Source organism: Nannospalax galili, unplaced genomic scaffold (assembly GCF_000622305.1).
Source record: "Nannospalax galili isolate Female #2095 unplaced genomic scaffold, S.galili_v1.0 scaffold259, whole genome shotgun sequence".
Classification (NCBI taxonomy): domain Eukaryota; kingdom Metazoa; phylum Chordata; class Mammalia; order Rodentia; family Spalacidae; genus Nannospalax; species Nannospalax galili.
The window spans coordinates 2,110,473-2,130,311 of NW_008344750.1; the positions used below are offsets into that span (position 1 = coordinate 2,110,473).

The 19,839-nt window shown below is 51.9% G+C and overlaps 2 protein-coding genes across 6 annotated transcripts in view; one reads left to right on the top strand and one right to left on the bottom strand.

Annotated features, from left to right (window-relative positions):
• Positions 1 to 1,527: 1,527 nt before the first annotated feature.
• On the top strand, positions 1,528 to 8,068 carry Rnf215 (ring finger protein 215). Of its 3 annotated transcripts, XM_008841060.3 has the most exons (9): positions 1,528 to 1,908; positions 2,163 to 2,306; positions 2,650 to 2,721; positions 2,801 to 2,886; positions 3,327 to 3,483; positions 6,615 to 6,734; positions 6,811 to 6,954; positions 7,165 to 7,267; positions 7,355 to 8,068. In XM_008841060.3, the coding sequence occupies exons 1-9, from the start codon at positions 1,615 to 1,617 to the stop codon at positions 7,375 to 7,377; spliced, it is 1,143 nt and encodes a 380-aa protein (XP_008839282.1). In that variant the 5' UTR covers positions 1,528 to 1,614; the 3' UTR covers positions 7,378 to 8,068. The 3 variants fall into 3 exon arrangements, with proteins under 3 accessions (XP_008839282.1, XP_029423188.1, XP_029423189.1); XM_029567328.1 differs by lacking the exon at positions 6,615 to 6,734; XM_029567329.1 differs by lacking the exon at positions 3,327 to 3,483 and having other exon boundaries at positions 6,615 to 6,954.
• A 1,990-nt stretch (positions 8,069 to 10,058) lies between these two features.
• Ccdc157 (coiled-coil domain containing 157) overlaps positions 10,059 to 19,839 on the bottom strand; it is a 28,918-nt gene continuing 19,137 nt past the window's right edge. For 2 of the 3 annotated variants that reach the window (XM_029567327.1, XM_008841064.3), the window contains 9 exons: positions 16,288 to 16,459; positions 14,961 to 15,606; positions 14,169 to 14,246; positions 13,628 to 13,818; positions 12,877 to 13,053; positions 12,561 to 12,729; positions 10,942 to 11,081; positions 10,452 to 10,540; positions 10,059 to 10,364 (listed from right to left, as the gene is read on the bottom strand). In XM_029567327.1, coding sequence (XP_029423187.1) covers positions 10,139 to 10,364; positions 10,452 to 10,540; positions 10,942 to 11,081; positions 12,561 to 12,729; positions 12,877 to 13,053; positions 13,628 to 13,818; positions 14,169 to 14,246; positions 14,961 to 15,606; positions 16,288 to 16,401 — 1,830 coding nt within the window. In that variant the 5' untranslated portion in view covers positions 16,402 to 16,459 and the 3' untranslated portion in view covers positions 10,059 to 10,138. The remainder of the gene's footprint in view (positions 10,365 to 10,451; positions 10,541 to 10,941; positions 11,082 to 12,560; positions 12,730 to 12,876; positions 13,054 to 13,627; positions 13,819 to 14,168; positions 14,247 to 14,960; positions 15,607 to 16,287; positions 16,460 to 19,839) is intronic. The other variant, XM_008841065.3, reaches the window with a different exon arrangement.

Consider the following 19,839-nt stretch of genomic DNA (forward strand, 5'->3'; position numbering starts at 1 on the left):
TGTGCTACTACACATTTTTTCTGTTGCATGCTAGTCTACAAATGAAGAGTGCACTGCTTCTCTCTTCTAGCTCTAGTGATGGGGAGCTGGGCTATTTCCAGTCTTTCACCATGCAACCTTGCTGCTCTGTACATGCTAACGGAGTGGTTCTCAGCCAGAATGATACATAAGAATTATCTAGTAGGCAGGCCTTTTACAATGAACAACAACAACAACAAAAAATCTCACTTAGAGACATTGATATTGATTTGAAGTCTAGATGAGAAGCCAGGTTTTTTACGTTATTATCGTTTTTTTAAGACAGGTCTCACATTGTGTTGCTGAGCCTGGTCTCAATTCCTCAGCTCAAGCAGTCCTTCTGCCTCAACTTCCTAAGTAGCTGGGATTACAGGCACCTGCCACAGTGCCCATATGTATGTATGTGTGTATGTATGTATGTATGTATGTTTTTGGCCCATCATACTGTCTCCTCAATCCAAATACAACACTTCTTCTGGCACACCAGGTTTACACATGCTTGGCAGGTTCTGTCCCAATTCCTTGTTTGAGTCAACTTTTTCCTCTACATCTCAGTCTTCATTTTTAAAAAAATTGTATGTGTATGAGTGTTTTGCCTACATATTTGTAAGTGTTCTATGTGCACACAGTGCTCATGAATGCTGGAGAAGGGCATCAGATGCCCTGGAACTGGAATAACAGATGGATGTGAGTTGCCATGTGGGTGCTGGAAATCGAACCCAGGTTCTCTGCAAGAGCAGGCTGCTGGGCCACCATCTCATCACCCCTATCTAAGCCTTCTTTAGGAGTATTTTGGCCATCGCATGTTGGTAGTTAGGTGTTCGCTGAAAATTTCTTTCCAGTTTTCTGTGTATTTGAATTTCTAATAATAAAATAGTAGCGGAAAGAGTGTCGCAGCTCATCTGCTCTTTGCCCTTTTATCAGGGTACAATTTGTGAAAGGCTCAGGTGCAGCCACACTCTCAGAGTAAAGGACAAATCTTAGGACAACAGTGGAGCTTTCACACTCCAGCAGGCATTCAACATTATGTTGGGGAGCAGGAGTGCAGGTTTATATCAAGTCATAGATGAGGAAAATCCAGCTCTCTTTTCCTAAGGATCTGTCTGCTTTATCCAGCCTAGGTAGCCTAGCCCCTCCTCCGACTCGTTTAAGACCCTTGCCTCAGTCTCCCGCCACTACTTTCCAAGTCATCTCTGGGTTTTCTGCCTCCTGCTGTTTGATCCTATTTAAACAATGCTGGCTCAAGATAGAGGGACGTGACATGGCCCTGGCGACACCGTAGGTCCGTCAGCCCAGACTCCAGACGTCCCTCTCGGGTTCTCTGTCTACCCTGCGCCAGACTCACCGACACAGCGACTGGGGCTCTGCCCCTTTCACTTCCTCCGGCAGCCTGCAACCGGATTCTCAGCGACCACCAGGGGGCGCGCGCGGAGCCGCTGAGGTCCCAGCCCCGGGCTCCCGGGCTCCGGCGCCCCGCCCCGTCCGGCCGCAGCCCCGCCCCTCCCGGCGCCCCGCCCAGTCCGGCGCGGCCTCTCTCCCAGCTCCTCCAGCGTCCAGGACCCCAGTCCTGGGTCTCGCCAGCGCTCCAGTCCGACCATGGGCCCCACCGATCGCCCGACGTTGAGGTCGCCGCCGCCGCCGCCGCCGCCTCCTCCTTCACCGCCATCGCCGCTGCTGCTGCTGCTACCCCTGCTGCCCCTCTGGCTGGGCCTGGCGGGGCCCGGGGCCGCAGCAGATGGTAGCGAACCGGTGGCCCCGGCGGGGCGGGGCGGAGCCCGCTCAGTGCGGGTGGACGTGAGGCTGCCGCGGCAGGACGCTCTGGTACTGGAGGGCGTGAGGATCGGTCCCGAAGCCGGCCCGGCGCCTCCGCTGGGCGGCCGCCTGCTGCTGGTGAGCGCCGCCTCTCTTAGACCTGCCTCTGACCAACCGCACAGACCCAGCACCTAGAACCCATCTTCTTCCGGGAGCAAGCCCTGACAGCCCAGCGCCGCTCCCCAGGCTCCCCAGCACCCAGACTTCACAAATCAGGGATCCCCCCCCACACACAAACTTATTCTCAGACCCTGACCTTGCATCTTCTGTGGCAGACCCTAGCTGCTTCTTCCACTTCCCTTGTCTCCCGTTCATGGCCCCTCACTACACAGATGGATGTCATGGATGCTGAACAAGAGGTACCCGTAGATGGCTGGATTGCCGTGGCATATGTGGGCAAGGAGCAAGCCGCCCAGATCCATCAGGAAAATCAAGGCAGTGGCCGGCAGGCTCATCCCAAGGCTCTGGTCCAGCAGGTGCAAGGGGTGTTTGTAGGGGAGGGGAGGAAGGAAAAGACCCCAGTATGGAGAATCTTGGCAATATGGTATGGAAATGGGGAGGTGGAAGATTGCTTAGGAAGGTGAACTAGTTCTCAGAATGTATGATGGGAGTCAGTGGGAATGTAAGGAACTGCCTTGCAAGGATCAGGGAAAATGACAGGGTTCTTCTTGAATCCTACAGAAGAGGAGGAATGGAAGCTTTTTCAAGGAGCTTATAGCTAGTCTGTCCAAAAAAATGAGGTCCTGAAGAGCTGGGGCCACAGGCTGTCAGGCAGGTGCATAACAGGGTATATGCTAGCCTCTTCTGTCTTCCTTACAGATGCGACGGGCCCTCTTCTTGGGAGCCTCTGCCCTGCTTCTTCTCATCTTAAACCACAATGTGGTCCGAGAGGTAACTTGGAATGGCCTCTAAGGGTGAGCAGGCCAGGGAAGGGGGAACCAAAGCCTGCTGACCTCTCTGTCCCCTGCAGCTGGACATATCCCAGCTTCTGCTCAGGCCAGTGATTGTCCTCCATTACTCCTCCAATGTCACCAAGCTGTTGGAGGCACTGCTGCAGTGAGTTGGAATCTGTTTGGGGGCAGGGGGAGTCCTGAAGCTAGGGTGCTGTGGGTCTCCAGCTCTCATATGGGCTCTGGAGGAGGAGGGTATCTCAGGAGAAGGGCCTTATCTGTTAGCCCTTAAACTGTATTATCCAGTGTTGAAAAGGGGGTGGAGGGGAGGATAGGAGCCAAGACCTGGAAAAGGGGGTAGCTCCATGAGCAGAGGGGACTAGCCCAGCATGAGGAAGCTGGATGCATGGTTGACAGTTCCTTGACCTGGCTGAGTGAGAACTGGGAAAATCAACAGCCAGAAAAGGCCTGGGAGCCAAGTTGGAACTACAGCAATAACCTGGGGTATCCACCTCAGAACCAGGTAGATGAATCTGGGCCTTCCTTCCCAAGGGCCTTTCCGTCTGCTCCCCCATCCCCCCTTCCCTTGTAATTTTTTCCTCCCAGGAGGACCCAGGCTATCGCTGAGATCACCAGTGGAGAGTCCCTGTCAGCCAACATTGAGTGGAAGCTGACATTGTGGACCACCTGTGGCCTCTCCAAGGATGTCTATGGGGGCTGGCAGGACTTGGTGTGCCTAGGAGGCAGTCAAGCCCAGGAGCAGGTGGGTACCAGTGGATTGTACAGGATCCTAGGATTGGGGCCACACACATGCCTTGGCATCCTGGAGGATAGCCCTGCCTACCTCACAGAGCTGATATATTTAGTAACATGGTACTGGTGGGCACTGAGTATGGCACCTGGCCCAGGGTCATGGGACAATGGTAACTGCTGTCTTTATGCTTTCCTCTGCTCCTTAATCTTTACAGGTCTGTCACCCTCTTATCCTATATTTTTTTCTTTCCACTGGGGACAGAACCCACGGTCATGGATATTCCACTACAGAGCTCAGCCCTTATCGATTCTATTATTTCTAGACTTGTCCCTAAGTTCTACCCACTTTGCATGACTTAACCAGCCCCATATACACCCTGACCTCCTGCCTTTGAGCCTTGTAAACACTAGCAATTGACTCTGGGTGTTCAACCCCTTTGCCTGCACATGCCCTGGACTGGTAGAATTCTCAGCTCATCATGCCTGCCTGCTTTGGAATGTTCCTTCCAGCACTGTGCACGAAGTCCCACTATCTTCTCAGTCACAGCAGGCTTTGCCAGGCTTTCACAGGGCTGTTAGATCCCACAATGTATGTTTATTTCCTTATGGCTGTGTTTTGTATCTGAATTTCCCAGTACTTGTCATCCAGGGGTGCGAGGTGTTCAGTCCATGGCATTTCTTGAGCCCCAGTCATACAGGTGGTAGGGGAGGAGCAGACATACTCTGTTCTAGTATGCAGCCTCCCCAGTAGTCTGTGACATGGGCCACACTAAGTGGTTTGAAGTCAGACAGGAAATCAGGTTCAAACCCTGGCACCTAAACCTTAGCTGAATGACCATGTGTAAATGACAAATGGCCAAGAGTTTTCATGTTCCTCAACTGGTTTTTAATATTTTATTATTTTTATTTTATGAGTGTATTGCCTGTATGTATGTGAGTGCACCCATGTTGTGCAATGCCACGGAGGTCAGAAGAGGGCTTCAGATTCCCCTGGAACTGGAGTTAAGGACAGTTCATAGCTGCCGTCTGGGTGCTGGGAATTGAACCTGTGTCCTCTGCAAGAGCAATCAGTGCTCTTAACCGCTGAGCCATCTCTCCAGCCCCACTGTTCCTCATTTGTAAGCAGGGACATTACACTGTATCTCCCCGACCTGGGTAGACCACATAGACCTCTGGGCAGGCAATACATTTGGTGAAAGGTGGAAGAAAGGTATAGCTGAGATAAGAACAGGCTGGGAAAAGCCCCCTGGTGACCTGCAGGTGAGAATGTAGTGTTCAGGTTGGGCTGGCAGGTACAGGACAAAACTCAACAGCTGTGGAAGTACTGCCAACCAAGCTAGGGTGGCCCATGCAAATGTTGTATAGCCATGGCAGCTGAGATGTCCAAGGAGTTACTTGAGCAGGCATCTCAAGTAGCTGCCCTGGTGAACATGACACCCTCAGCCCTGACCCCAGGCCCAGTCACCATCGTGAGATGGCTGCTTAGTGGCCTCTAGAAATGCAGAGCTGCAGCACTTGTCAGGCTGAACAATATCCTGGCTGGTCTGATGGGCAAGTCCTGCCCTTGTCCTCCATTCCTACCTGCTCCCAAGTGTGCCAAATTTGGCAGCTCCAGAGCATCAGCTTCAGAGAAGCTTTGCCCTGGAAAGCATACAGTGGCCACTAAACATGCCCTACCAGAGCATGACACAGCACAGAGCAGTCCCAGCCTAGGCTCAAGCTGGGAAACAGATGAGAGATAGTGTCATTCTGTGGGGGTGAACTCCAAACTGATAGTGGGCTCAAACTCTTCCAAGTCATAGAAAAGGCACTTGAGCACAACCTAGGATTCAGGGAGAGCTTCCTGAAACAGATGCCAGCACCCCACTGTGACTGTAAGGGAGAGGGACAGGTTAATAGACACCTCTTAAGGAATGACCCCCCAGTGCTTCTACCCCAAGCAAGGCCACATTTGTTGCATTAGCAGCCCACAACCCAGTCTAGGATGGTGGCCTTTTACTATCAAATGTCATGACGGGAGCTAACCAGCTTAGGAGGCACAGTTCCAGTGAAGTGCTTTGCTAGGCATTCATAGGGCTGGTAGGACATCCTACCCTGTATAGTGGGGAATGCAATTTTGAACTCGAGTCAGGGAAAAATACAAAGAGCTATTAGGAAAGCTGAGAGCTTTTAAATGAATGTGTTTATTAATCATAACACATCTGAAGGCTGTGTGAAATAGTGCACCTGTGTGGGAGAGCCTGCATGGCTTGCTCACTCTCTGCCACGTCATTTCCTAAGACAATGCTCAGTGCTCAGAGCTTAGCAGCCAGGCTGCATGTGGTGGGAGCTAAGTCAGTCATTTGTTCTCCAGCAACTCTGAGGCCCCCATAAGCCCATGAGTTTTAGAGTGGCTTCTCAGTCATGTTTTCACATACATTCATTCTACAAAGACCGAGGCTGCAGGACCATGTCAGACTTGGTGGTCTCAAAGACAGGGCCTTGAGAACCACCCAGAGCAGCAGCAAGGAAACCCATGGTCAGTGGTTATAAGGAGGGCTGGGCAGGTAGAGGTGAAGTGGTAAGCAATCACCATGATGGTTAGGGGGTACTTCTGAAGCAGGATTCCAAGGCCATTAGTTAAGGGACAGGACAAGGAAGAAGAGATTTTTCAAGATAGGGAACAGTATGGAAGAGCATAGACATGGCAGGGACAAGAAGGGAAGCACAGCAGGTTCAGATTTGCAGGTGAGATACCTAGGTTCGGGCCTGGGAGGGTGTGGTTGAATAATAGAGGAGGGGGGTCTGGTAGACCCCTACGAGGGCAGAGCAAAAGGCTGGGTGCCAGCTTCATCTGTGACTTTAGCTGGGATAAAAGTGGGAGCTGGTAGGAACTGAGAACAGACCAGGAAGAAGTACAGGTTGGGGATGGGGTAGAAGGGTGCTAGAGACAGATGTGGCTCTCCATGCAGCTATGGAAAACTCTGAGGTGCACAGAGGTGGTGGGGGGGTATGGACACTCAAGATCAAGCTAGGAGCCTGCAGACATACAGGCCCTCAGTGTAGGTCACCTGCCTGGTCACTAGTGTCCTTGGGGATGGATGTTCCTGGAGGAAGCATGTGAAGCAGCCCAGTGCCCTTGACATCTGCCTCCCTCCCCAGAAGCCCCTGCAGCAGCTATGGAATGCCATCTTGCTGGTGGCCATGCTCTTGTGCACAGGCCTTGTGGTTCAGGCCCAGCGGCAGGCAACGCGGCAGAGCCAGCAGGAGCCTGGAAGCCAGGTGGGAGCCAGACTGTGGAAGCCCTCGTGCCCTCAACCCTTGGGCCTGCAAGACTGTGGCCATCCTTTTCCTACAGGGGGACTTGTTCAAACGCCGTGTGGTTCGGAGACTAGCTTCCCTCAAGACCAAGCGCTGCCGGCTGAGCAGGGCAGTGCACAGCCTCCCAGAGCCTGACACTGAGACTTGTGCTATTTGTCTGGACTACTACTATAATAAGCAGGTTAGTGCTTGGGCAAGGTCAGCTGATAGCTGACCTGTGGCATCTGATCCCAGGAGACCCTGGAGCACTCCAGCCAGGCCCTTCTCCCAGACCTCAGGAGGGCTACCAAAAGCAGGATGGGGTTAAGGCCCCATATGTGCTCAAGTGCCCAACTCAGATGAGGAACATAGGCCTAGTCTCCATCTAGAGTCCCTCCTTCCTGCCCTGCAGTGGCTCCGGGTGCTGCCCTGTAAACATGAATTCCACCGAGACTGTGTGGACCCCTGGCTGATGCTACAACAGACCTGCCCACTGTGCAAGTTCAACGTCCTAGGTGAGCACCAGGGGCCAGGTGGGGCCCTGGGCCACCCCTTGACCCTTACCTGATGCCTCCCTCCTTGATCTTCCTTCTCCCCTACAGGGAACCACTATTCAGATGATTAACTGCCCTGGTGTAGATTCTGCACATGGGGATGGACCCCTCCCAGCCTGTACACCAGAGAGGAGTGGAATGGGCAGGCCAGCCAGCCCTGTGGGCCAAGGAAGGGCCCTACCATATCTAGGAGGGACTCATAGCCCCAGGCTGAAGATGCAGAGCCAGGACCCACCAGGCAAGGAGGTCATTAGGGCCCCTTCTCTGCAACTCTGGGACATCTGTGTCTGTTGTCAGGCAGCTCCCAGAACTCTGGGGAAAGAGAATGTGGCCAATACATCTGCCCTCAGTGTTTTGGAGCTATAATGGCTGAATTTTATGCTATTTATTGGGATGGAAGAAAAAAGATATATGGTCCAGCTGGCTTGACCATCTTTCAAGCTACAGCTTGGTCAGGTCAAGGCTATGAGGTTAAACTGAGCCTCCTCCACTGCCTGCTTCCCTTATCTTAGGCACAGAAGCTATAGGCCCTGCTACCTGTCCAGCTGGGCACCTTTTCCTAGTCTGGCTGGGATCAGAGGCCTTAGAAACCATCTAGTGCTATACTTCTTGGTTGGGCTACGTGTTACTACGTGTTACTAACCAGGATACTTGAAGCCACAGAATATATGTGGTACATCTCCCAAGGGCATCCATTAAAAAAAAAAAAGGTTGGAGTAGGGAAGTTTTAATAAAATAAACATGGAATATATTTTAACATAAGACATAAAATCTGTGAGATGTTTTAATATTTTAAACAAAAACTGGGTATGATGGCACATACCTGTAATCCCAGCACCTTGGAGGTGGAGGCAGGAGGATTAGGAGGAGTTCAAAACCAGACCAGGCTACTGGGTGGTGAAAGTGATCTCAGCACTTGGGAAAGGAGACAAGAGGATCAGGAGTTCAAGGCCAGTCTGGGCTCTGGGAGGCCTTCCCTCAAAGAAAAAACAAATAAATAAACAAAATCCCAGCCACCTTGGTATCTGCCACTGACGGTAGATGGAATTCTCACAGCTCCCAAGCCCCTGCACTCCTATTCTGTAGTGAATATGCCTTGCATAGTTTCTAGAACATTGACTCTAAGGGGCTTTACCCTGTGAGTAGGTTATATTATATACACATTGACCTTCAGATGAGAAAAGCAAAGGGCTGGGGGTGGTAAATCACTTGGCTAGAATGCACAAGGTCCAGAATTCAATTCCCAGCACTGCAAAGGGGCGGGTGGTAAATCTGAAAAGCAGTTTCCCCCAGCTGGTAAGAGAAAAGGAAGTCAGAAACTGAAGGCTATTCAATGCAGGAAGCATTCTCTGCTGATGTGAAGATGAGGGGTGGGACTAAGAGGTCAGGCAAGAGCAAGGTGGTACCCCAGTCCCATACCCCAACCCAAATTCTGCCAACAACCAGGTGCTTACCAGGGGATTCTTCCCCAGAACCACCTGAAAGGAGCATACCCTGGCCCTGGTTGATACCGTAATTTTTGCCTAAGTACAGGACTTGGCCAACAGGGTCCTATGGCTGTCTAGATTTTTTTGTTGTTGTTGTTCCTTTTCTGTTTATTTCCTGGTTTTGCTGTTTGTTTTGGTCTGAGATAGGATCTCCCTATGTAAGGTAGGCTGGCCTATGGCCTGAAATAATCCTCTTGTATCAGCCTCCCCAGGGCTGAGATTATAGGTATGTGTCACCATGCTGGGCAGGGTCTGGACTCCTGACCTGCAGAAGAGCTAATAAATAGATGCTGAGTCAGTGGAGTCTTGGGATGCTCAGCTGTGACAGCCTCATTCCTGGACTTGGGCCAGACCTCTCTCAGGAAGCTGTGTCTATGGTTGGTTTTCCCCTGGGAGAATAGCAGTTTCCTCAGGAAACCCTGAGCTGCTCAGAAGCAGGAGTTGGGAGACCTAACAGTGCTAGCTCAGCTATACACTGGCTGCCCTTGACCCTTCTCTGTAAACTGAGGCACTCAACCTGATACCTTCTTCACTGGGTAATAATGCCACAGAAGAGTACGACAGTGTGACCTGAAAAGTCCTCAATGAGACTTTACAGCCTGTCCTTCACAGATAAGTTAACTTAAGGCAGGCCAGGGCTTGCCGAGGAAAATGACCTCTGTATACCTGGTGTGGCTCTCATCGAACCAGGGCTGGCTAAGGTGTCCAAAAGCCTGGCCTTGCCTTCAGTGGTTTTGTGGGGCTCTAGGACTTAGAGGAATTTTTGGTGAATCTCAATAGTTCCTAAAGGCAGTAAGTTCCATAGTGAGAGGTGCTTGGTGCTCATGGGTCCTGCCGCAGATGTAGAGCCAGGGTAGGAGGCAAAGGTATTGCTGTTCTCTGCCTGCCTTAGTGAGCCAGAGATGACCAGGGTCTTGGCCTCTGACTTCTTTCTTGCTTCAGATATCCTCACTGGCCCTTTGCCTGAACACCTGATTCTGACCTTCCTTAGTAGGTGCTGGCTAGTGAGACCAGGATTACCCCCTTGGCCCTTGCTTTGGGGTAGAAAGACTACCCTTCACTTGGCTCAGGTGCTGAAAGCGTCTTTCTGCCCTAAGGTGTTTTCTCCTATAAACCCCTGTCAGGATGGAGACAGGAAGCTCCCACTCATGCCAGGCCATTATTGACTGATGATCCGAATAGTGGGATCACAGAGGCTCCTACCCAACAAGGAGAGAAGTTCTGTTCCCCCAGCTCAGCAATGCTGAGGCCAAGATTGCTGTGAGCAGATGGCTGGGGCTTTTATTCCATGGGAGGTTGCTAGCCACCTGCCCTCTAGCCCTACTCCTGCTGCAGACTACATGGGTCATTCCTGGGGCTGGTATGTAAAGCCAGCCTGGCCTCGGTTTGGTGAGAGTTTCCTCCTCAGCCTGGTCAAGGCATGCGTGGGGTTCTGGGGACCATTCTCCAAGGAAGACTTGCTGGGCCAGCTGCAGGACTGCTGAGATGGGGATGCTTGGGACCACCGGCCTGGCTGGATCCTGCCTGCACTGTTTGTCCTGCTGCCAGGAGAATACCGTCTGCCTATAGGCCTAAGGAAGGACCAGAACACAAGATGCCCTGTGAGCAAGGGGACCCACACCATCTACACGCCCCACCTCAGGAAAAGCCTCACTTACCCTGGGGATGCACTTGGAGCCCAAGTTGAGGGTGCTGTTCCCTGGATGCCCTTATAGAGAGAGGACCAGAGCTGGCCCTGTGGGATCAACTGCAAAGAAAGTCAAACTCAGGGCCCAGGATCCCCTCTCCACTGTACAAAGGGTGTCATAGGAGGGATAGGAGGATAGAGTCCCAACATAGACATACAATCCTTTTCACTAAGGTACAGGGCTTGGGAAGCTATCCAGGGCCATCTGCAGCTGCAAACCATTGAGCAGGCAACACCTGCTGACTCTGCACTTGAAGTCAAAGAAAGGCTCTAGTGGGATTTGGAGCTGGAAGACCCTGGATCTTTTCATAGCCTTGTGCCTTGACATATGGAAGAAGCTTTCCAAGTGTAACCTACAGCTATATGCTGTGAAACAGGTTCCCAACAGGCTCCCTTGGCAATCTGAAGACCTCTGCCTGGTAGGGCCCCCTCCAAGTCCCTAATCCCACTCTCGGGCTCACCTTGAGGCCTCCCTGTTCAGCTGCTTCTCGGATTTTGGTCAGCATTGCCTGGAGCCGCCCGTTCTCTTCCTGCAGTACCCGGATACGGATGTCATTGGCCTGTACTTGCCTCTCCATGTCATGGGTGATACTGCCGGAGCCTGCAGAGACATGCTATTTGGGGCCCTACCTTGCTGAGTCTGCCTCTTGTGCCCGACTGGACAGGGCCTCAGAGGATGAGGTGGGTACCAAGCCATGTCCCAGGCCTCCCTTACATCTTTTTTCTCCTGGGAACTTGTTCTCTTTCAGCACCTACTGTGAAGGTGATGTTATATTTTAGAATTTGAGAGCTGGGTGGGTCCTATTAAGGAAAAGAGTGGCTCTCATTCAAAGCCACTTGTCTTTGTCAGGTCAGAGAGGTACTAAAGTTGTCCAAAGAATCACCCAGGCACTCTGGGATTTGAATCACAGGAAGTCATCAAGGATGTCCTTTCCCATGCTGTTTATGTTGATTGATGAGCGCTTCCATCTCTATAAACCTGAACAAGTTGCTGCCCCATCCTGGTTTATAAGAAGGGGCCCAGTGAGATGGCTCAGGAGGTAAAGGTGCTTGCCACCAAGCCTCATGGCCTGAGTTCAATCCCAGGACCTACATGGTGGAAGAAGCGCACCAATTTCTCACAAATTGTACTCTGACGTCCACATGCATGCCATGGCTAGTGAGTGCACATGCACATACACATGCACACATACACAATTTTTTTTAATGTAAGATAAGTTTTTACATTAAAAAAAGGTCCACAGGGCTGGAGAGATGGCTCAGCAATTAAGAGCACTGGCTGCTCTTGCAAAGGACTTGGGTTCAGTTCTCTGCAAATACATGGTGGTTAACAACCATCCATAACCCCAGTTCCAGAGGATCTGACACCCTCTTCTGATCTCTACAGGCATTGCACGACATGGGTGTACTTACATACATGCAGACAATACACTCATACAGATAAAATAAAATAAGTAATTTTTAAAAGGGGGGGTCCATGATCCACTCACTCCATGGGGCAGTTGCGGGCAACAAAAGGGTCTAGCACTTAGTGCTCAGGAATAATGACTTAACTGCAACCAGCTAAATTACAGCAGATCTGACAGCTCTGGGGAAGGATCCATCCCAGGGCCTAGAGGTTGGGAAGTGCTGACAGGAGAACAGAGGTCACCTGACATCAGATCCTATGCTTGTTTGGGTGCCTACTAGCACTCCTGATCTTGGGGTCCAGGATAAAGAACAGCTGGAGGCTATGTCCTTGGAACTGGTCCCATGGTGTGGTATGATAATAGGAAAGGAGAGCCAGGGAAGTCAAGGATTGGCATGCAACATGGTGAACACATGCTAGAGGTAGCCAGGTCTATGTCTGGATTCAATTATCAGGGGGCAGTCACTTTACCTCTGGGCATCTGTGTCCCCTTCACACAGAGATGGACAACATACGAAACACTTGCAGGTTGTGGACAGTGTGGAGGGCTACACCATTCACCCTCCTGCCCCCCATCTCCTCTTGATGAAGGCCAGTGGCATGTCCAGGCAAGACCTCAGCTGTGCCCTACCAGGACCCACCATGCCCTCAGCAGCACCCCTAGGCCCCTACTTTGGATCTGGGCCTCCATGGGCTGGTGCAGGTCTGGGAAGGCCACGAGGAGTCGCTCCCGCTCCCTGAACTCCTCCAGCTCCCGTTGTAGCTCTGAGATGGTCAGCTGCAGGTCTGTAGTTGACTGCTCCAAGTCCTGCTTCTCCTTCTGCAGGCTCTGCAGCAGCTCCTGGGGCAAAGAAAGGCTTAGATCTGGCTCCCATGGGAACACTACTCAGTCCCTAGATGTGGGATAGGCCAGGGCCACTCAGCAGGTGGGCAGCTCCTCAGAAGAGAGGCCAGGGACTGCCTCCTCCATCAACCTATCCCATCACACCTGCTGGGCCTGTAGCTGGCACTGTCCCTGCTCCTTATCACTCCGTAGGCTCTGCAGCTGCTCCTCCACCTGGACCCGCTGTGCCTCAGCCTCATCCAGACTTCCCCGCAGCTCTTCACGCTCCTGGTCCAGACTGTCCAGCTGTTGTAGCAGAGTCCGCTGTTTGGCTTGCAGGGACTAAATGGAAATGGATAAGCAGGGGAGCTGTGAGGACCTCAGGGTCATACCAGTCTCATGGGACTAAGGAGGCTATTGTATCCATGACCCTCTGTGCCATGTCTTGGGTACAGAAGAGGCTAGCACACATGGAAAGGAACAGAAGAAAGACAACAGGCAGATGCACACCCAATCTGGATAGGACCAGACCCCACTGCTTGCAGACTAGACACTGTACTCTTTGAAGGTAGTTGGCTGACCCTGGCAACTTTGCCTCTACTTCTCATTCATACACAGTTCCACCCAAAAAGGATTCTGAGAACTAGACTTTTCTTCTTTTCCTTATGTCTCTAGTATCACATCTATGTAAATAACTGAAACCCCTATTTCCTGGTGCTCAATAAACAGAAAGACCTGACTCTTGTCTCCCACTAGCTATATGGCCTGGGGTTATTTTCTGACCCTCATCAAGCCTCCATTTCTCCATTCATAAAATGGGGGATGATAGGAGTATCTACCTCCTGCTATTGCGACAGGGAGTAAGAACACAAGGGCTGCAGAGCCTGAAGCACAGTGCCTGGATTGTGGGCCTCACCTCCTGATGGCGGACCATGCTGTCGACGCGGGCTTTCTCCTTGTCCAGTTCTGTACTGGCCCAGCAGATCTGCTGGCCAGCCCCATCCAGCCGCCCTGCCAGAACTTGTACCTGCTCCTCCAGCTGTTGTACCTGCTTCTCAGCTGCCACCCTACGCTCACCTTCTGACTCCAGCTGCTGGGCTTTTGCCTCTGCAGGATTAAGCAAACAGGTGTGAAAGGGGTAGAATATTGGGGCCTCAGGTGTAAGTCCCTGCACTACCTCTGACTGGGACTAAGGAAGGTCACATCACAGATCTGGGCTTCAGTGTTCTTAGGCACAGCACAGGGCTCTGAACCCCATGTGGGTCTGAAAATCAAACTGAAGGTGTGCCCATTGATGTTGAAACCCCAGCTTGGGTCACCCCCCAAAATATAGACAGACCCAGCCTATGGTTCTCATTATTCCTGCCCTAGAAGTTTGGGACAGAAATGAAGGATGCATGTCTAGCATCAGCACAGGATGGAGATGTAGCACAGAATCTTGTAAAGGAGCTTCTTACCCACAGCCTGCATGGACTTCTGCTGCTGCTTCAGCTCTCCCTCCAGAGTGGCCACCTTTGTCTTTAGGTCACATGTTTCTACGGTAGCCAAGAAAGAGGCCCTTCAGAGGGTCACTTGGGCCTGGCCAGTGACCCTCAAGCCCAGTGTACCCTGTAGGGCAGAGATAGCCATGCAGGGTGGAAGGGTTACCTGAGTTGCCAAGGGAGGCCTGGGCTAATATAGGAAACCCTGGGCCCGGCCCTGCTTCTCACTGACAGGCTGCCACATTATCTCTGCCTCTCTGGACCTGGTCTTCTCCAAAAAGGCAATGGTGAGGCTCAGAAAAGGATAATGACTTTCCCTAATCCCTCAGGCCTTGTAACAGTGGACACTGGTGACTTCCAGTGTCAGGAGCTATACCTTTTTGCCTAATGGCTTTTGCTAAAGCCAAAAGAGGCTGCTCTGTTGAGGTGGAGGTGTCGGGAAAGAGCTCCCTTCAAGTGCTTCACTGACCACCAGGAGTGAATACTGGACTAACACCCCAGCTCGCTCCCCTTCTCATGGGACAAATCTGAGGCACCTATTTTCCAGGTATTCCCCAGGGGGTCAGAGCTCCAGCTGCTCTGTGTCACAGGCTGGATGTTCACACCCTTCTTGCTGCCTTCCTTTCCTGGAACTCTTGCCCACTTCCCAGCCTGGGTTTCTTCTATGCATACTGTTAGGACTCAAAGCTTTGTCTCAGGGCCTGCTTCGGGGTAGGGAGGGATGATCATGCCAAGGCCATGGCAATGTCCAGTCTCTGGGGAATAGACCTGTGAGCAGCTGTTGCCTGTCATGCTCCCACTTGGCCAGGTGTCGCTCAGCCTCCTCCGTCTGCCGCAGCCGCTCCACCTGCTCCTGCCACAAGGCCTGTTCCAGCTTGCCCACCTGCTTCCTCAGTCCATCCTTCTGCCCCTCAGCCTCCTCCAGCTGGGCCTTTAGGGGCCCAACAAGCTGAGTAAGGGCCCCTACATGCTTATTGAGGCGCGTCAGGTCTTTGCTCTGCTCTGCTGCCCAGTGGCCCATGGTGGTGGCTGGCAGTGGCTTGAACCCCATGCTGTCCTGCACCAGCTTCTGGAACTGGCCCAAGGATGAGGGCAAGTTCTGGCTCTGACACAGGCTGATGACCACCTTGCCTACCTCCCACAGGCTGCCCTGGACGCTGGTGCAAGCATCACAGGGTACCAAGGCTGTCTCGATGGTCTGGGAATGGACGCTTTTGGTTTTTTCAGATGTCCCAGCTGGGTCCTGCAGGGAGACTCTCACAGGGATGCTCTGCAGCCCTTGGCAGACCAGGGACAAGCCTGGCACTGGGGAGGGAGGCTTGATGAACTTGGCAGTCATGCATTCAGGGCTCCTGGCTGGTTCACCCTTAGCTGTGGGCTTGGAGGTGGAAATCTCCCCTTGGTTTGACCTTTTCTAGGGTTAGGAAAAGAAAGGGAAGGCAGGTAAGAGAAATGGGTCTGGGAGGTAACCAGTTCCCTGGGGATGTTGGTGATAACCTTGCCCAGTGCTCAAACCCTCAGAAGTTATGTGACACCAACACGAATCAGATAACCTCTTTCTCCCATGACTCACCTTACACCAAGCCCAAGCCTCTTTGCTGCTGTCCCCACCCCAATTCCAGGCTTGATGTAGTTATATATGCATGGAACTGGGAGGGTAATGGCAGTCAGTATCAGCTAACTGTTACTGGGTTTGTGCTTACTCTCGTGCTACTATAACCACTTTGTTTTAAGTTTCCTCTTCCTCACAGTGGTGGTTGTCCTTTCTCTCTGGATCACTGTGAGGATTATGGGATAACCTATATCAAGTGGGCTAATATTAATCCCATTGTATCAATAAACAAACTGAAGGGCTGAGCAGATAGGATACACTTACTGTGTAAGTGGTAGAGCCAGAGAACCCAGACATGACCCCAAGGCCTGCTTTCTCAACTGCCAAGCCCATGGACCTTAACTGGGAGGCTTTGGAGTTCGGATTGCTCCAGCTGGGCAGTAGGAAGCTAGTAAAGGATGTGGTACATGCAATGGTGTGCTAAGAAGCTAAAGCTGGAGCAGGATGAGAGGAAAAGCATAGTTGGGGGCTGGGATGATTCACCTGGGGGAATACCTGCTGGTAAAGCATGCCCAGTCTCAGGAGGCTGCTCCAGAAGCGCCGGACTGTGAGCCCCACAGACATGCATGGCCCAGCAGCCCGGGCAGGTGGTATCATCTGCTCCAAACTGAGGTTTTCCAGGTAGCTGGCACAGCTCTGAAGCAGCAACAGGAGCCTGTGGGCAGAGTTGCTAGGGTGGGCTGGGGCTGAGGTTGTTGCCAATGTACTTGTCATACAGTGGGGGGCTTTGAGCTCTGGGGAACTGGTCTGGAGAGTTCACGTCAACTTCAGACTCAACCCAGGGATCATGTCAGATTCAACCAGGGGCCACCGCCTCCAGGATGCCCTCTTGTAGACTTCCTAGGCAGCAGCCCTTTCTGCCCCATGATTTTCCACTTGAGCAAGGAGCTGAGGAAAGGCAACCTGTCCTCATCAAAGATGCGTCATGAGTGCTCAGAAAGTTCTGGGTGAGTAGATGACTTCCTTTTATAAATGATGGAGCTGAGAGCCCCCCCCCCGCCACCCCCAGGACAGGGCACAGCAGGGCCACATTTCCCTGGTTCTACTCAGGGGTGGCTCCTGCAGTCTGAGCTGCTTGTGTGACAACTGAGGCTTAGGGTAAGAACAGTTAGAGCTTTATGCTAACTTCTAAGTTTTAGTTTTTATATTTTATTTATTATTTTTATTTTAAGTGTATGTGTGTATGCCTACCTGTAGGTAAGTGCACCTGTTGTCGTGCAATGACTGAGGAGGACAGACGAGGCTGTCAGATCCCCTGGGACTGGCATTACGGACAGTTGTTAGCTACCGTGCAGGTGCTGGGATTTGAACCTGGGTCTTCTGCAAGAACAGTGGGTTTTTTTTTTTTGGTCTTTTTGAGACAGGGTTTCCCTGTAGCCCAGCTGGTCTGGAACTCACTCTGTAGACCAGGCTGGCCTCGACCTCACAAAGATACACCTGCTTCTGCCTACCAAGTGCTGGGATTAAAGGCGTGTGCCACCATGCCTGGCTGGTGTTCTTAACTGCGGTGCTCCCTCTTAAGCTCCTAACTTCTAAGTTTCAATCAGAGGCAGATGCTAATGTTAAGGAAAAGGGGTGTTAGAAATGGAAGTGTGCATTTGCATAGCCAAAGTTTATTTTATAGGCAGAGTTGTATGTTTATAATACACACCTGGGAAATAAGTGACCTTATCTTGTTACAGATTCAGTAGGGCATTCCAACCCCCTGGGACCTTGGGGAGGAGGTGCCCACTATCTCCAGGCCCTGCCCTTCTGGCCCATGTGGATAACAACACTGGGAAGTGGGAACACAACAAGGATAACTGGCAGAGTGTGGCCTCAGCAGAGCAATCTGTGTTCTCAGAGACAGACCCCTGTGTGAGATGCTGTGATATCTGCACCCTGACTCTTGATTCCAACTCCCCCCCCACCCCCCGCCATGTTCTGAGCACTGTAGAACGCCATCCTTTGCTAGAGGCCATGGCCCAGATCTGAGGCTTCCCGGGATGGGCTAGGCTCAGACTCAGTGGCTTCTGGAAAGAGTAACTTGTATGAACAGGAATCACTAATACTCAGAGGAGGCTGTGGCTAACTCAGCTAGACAAGTAGACAGAGATTAGGCAGGGTGAGGGGTGGGGACATACCAACGACAGCTTTACACAGGAAAGGGCCTTGGGTGAGGGGGCTCTGCCAGAGCAGAAAAAGGTGGGAAGAGCAGGCCTAGCTGAGCAACAGCACAATGCAAAGCCCTGGGGGAGGGAGTGTTCTGTGTTCACACCCATCCAGCCCCTAGGAGGGTGCAAGCAGTTCTTTCATACTCAGGGCTCCTCCAGCCCTCAAGGGTTTCCTGCCTTCTCTGTTCCAAGGCAAGTCATTCCTCAACACATTTGCTGCCTATCAGGGCCCCACTTCTTTATTGGTATGGAAAATCTTCGAGCACCAGAAGCCTGGTTTGTGATCCTAAGAAGGCGGCTGGTAACTATGTTAACTTTAATGACAGTGGAGAAGGGTTGGTGCTGCAGGGAATTCACTGGTCTCTTCTCAGCAGGACCAGGAATTGGAAAAATACCTCCGCGTTTGGCCTCATGATACAGAAGGAACAGAGTCCAAAAGATGTCAGAAAACAAGAGCCTGAGATGTAAACTCTGAGCAGCAGCTATTGTGTCCCTGACACACAGGAACCTGAGGTGATCACAGTCAGAGCTGTGGTATTGTGGGGGACCAAGAGCAAGGGGCTGAGAGGAGGGATGGTGACAGGACCTCCCTGAGATGGACAGCATTACATAGCACAGAATACAAAATGAAGTTAACAATACTAGGCAGGCAGAGGCAGGTGGATCTCTATGAGAGAGATCTTTATGAGATAAAGTCCAGCCTGGTCTATATAACGAGTTCCAGGCCAGCTGGGGCTACAAGGAGACCCTGTCTCAAAAACAATTATTTAAAAAGTGAGGTTACGACCTCCCTCTCCTTCCCTAGGTGGCACAACCCATGACCAACCCGTCAGCCTCTCTCCTGGGTAAGTCCAGCGGAGCCCACCACGCCTTGACTCCCCCAGCCTCATTCACCCTTCCACCTCCCCCGCCCCATCTCTCCTCCTAGCCTGGGTACTGGCCCAATTCTTGCCTTGGCACCCCAGACACCGGGGCTGACCTGTCAGCCCAGAACCACCACTGCTTCCTGGTCCTTTCCATCTAGACCAACCCAGTTCCATCTTGTGGTCCCCAGGAGCCCTTAGGGCCTAGTCCCATTCTTACCTCTGTCTGATTCCCTTGGCTGCACAACCCACCAGCCTCTCTCCTGGGTAAGTCCAGTGGCGCCCACCGTGCCTTGACTCCCCCAGCCTCACTCACCCTTCCACCTCCCCCTCCCCGTCTCTCCTCCTAGCCTGGGTACTGGCCCAATTCTTGCCTTGGCATCCCAGACACTGGGGCTGACCTCTCAGCCCAGAACCACCACCGCTTTCTGATCCTTTCCATGCAGACCAACCCAGTCCCTTCTCAAGGTCCCCAAGAGCCCTCTGGGCCTGGTCCCGCCCTCACCTCCCTCTGCTTCCCTGTGTGACATGGCCACCAGCTGCCCAGCATCTCCCTGGTTGCTGCTCCCAAGCCAGTCCAGCCTCCAAATTCCTGAGGATAACATCTTTCCTGGAAGGATCCAGACCCCAGGAGATAGCCTGAGAGCATCTGATCCTCATCTGACTTGGGCCTCTGTGGGAACTCCTGAAGACAAAAGCAATTTGGCCACTCCAAACCAGCTTTTCATGTCCAACAAGTAAACCACAAAGGCACATAAGGTTTACAAAAAGAAGCAGACCTAAACTTGAAGGCTTGAGTCTCACACAAGAATAAGAAACTACAAAAGAAATTCACATGTCAAAATCACAGAGAAAAAATAACTTATCCCCACCAAATACCAATAGTCCTCTAGAGGAGTACAATGAGAACCCTCTAGAGATAACAGAGGACATGGAACTCAAAAGAACCATTATAAACATGATAAAAGAATTCAGTGAATTTAAAGAACACACAAAGAACTTAAAGAACTGAAGGAAGA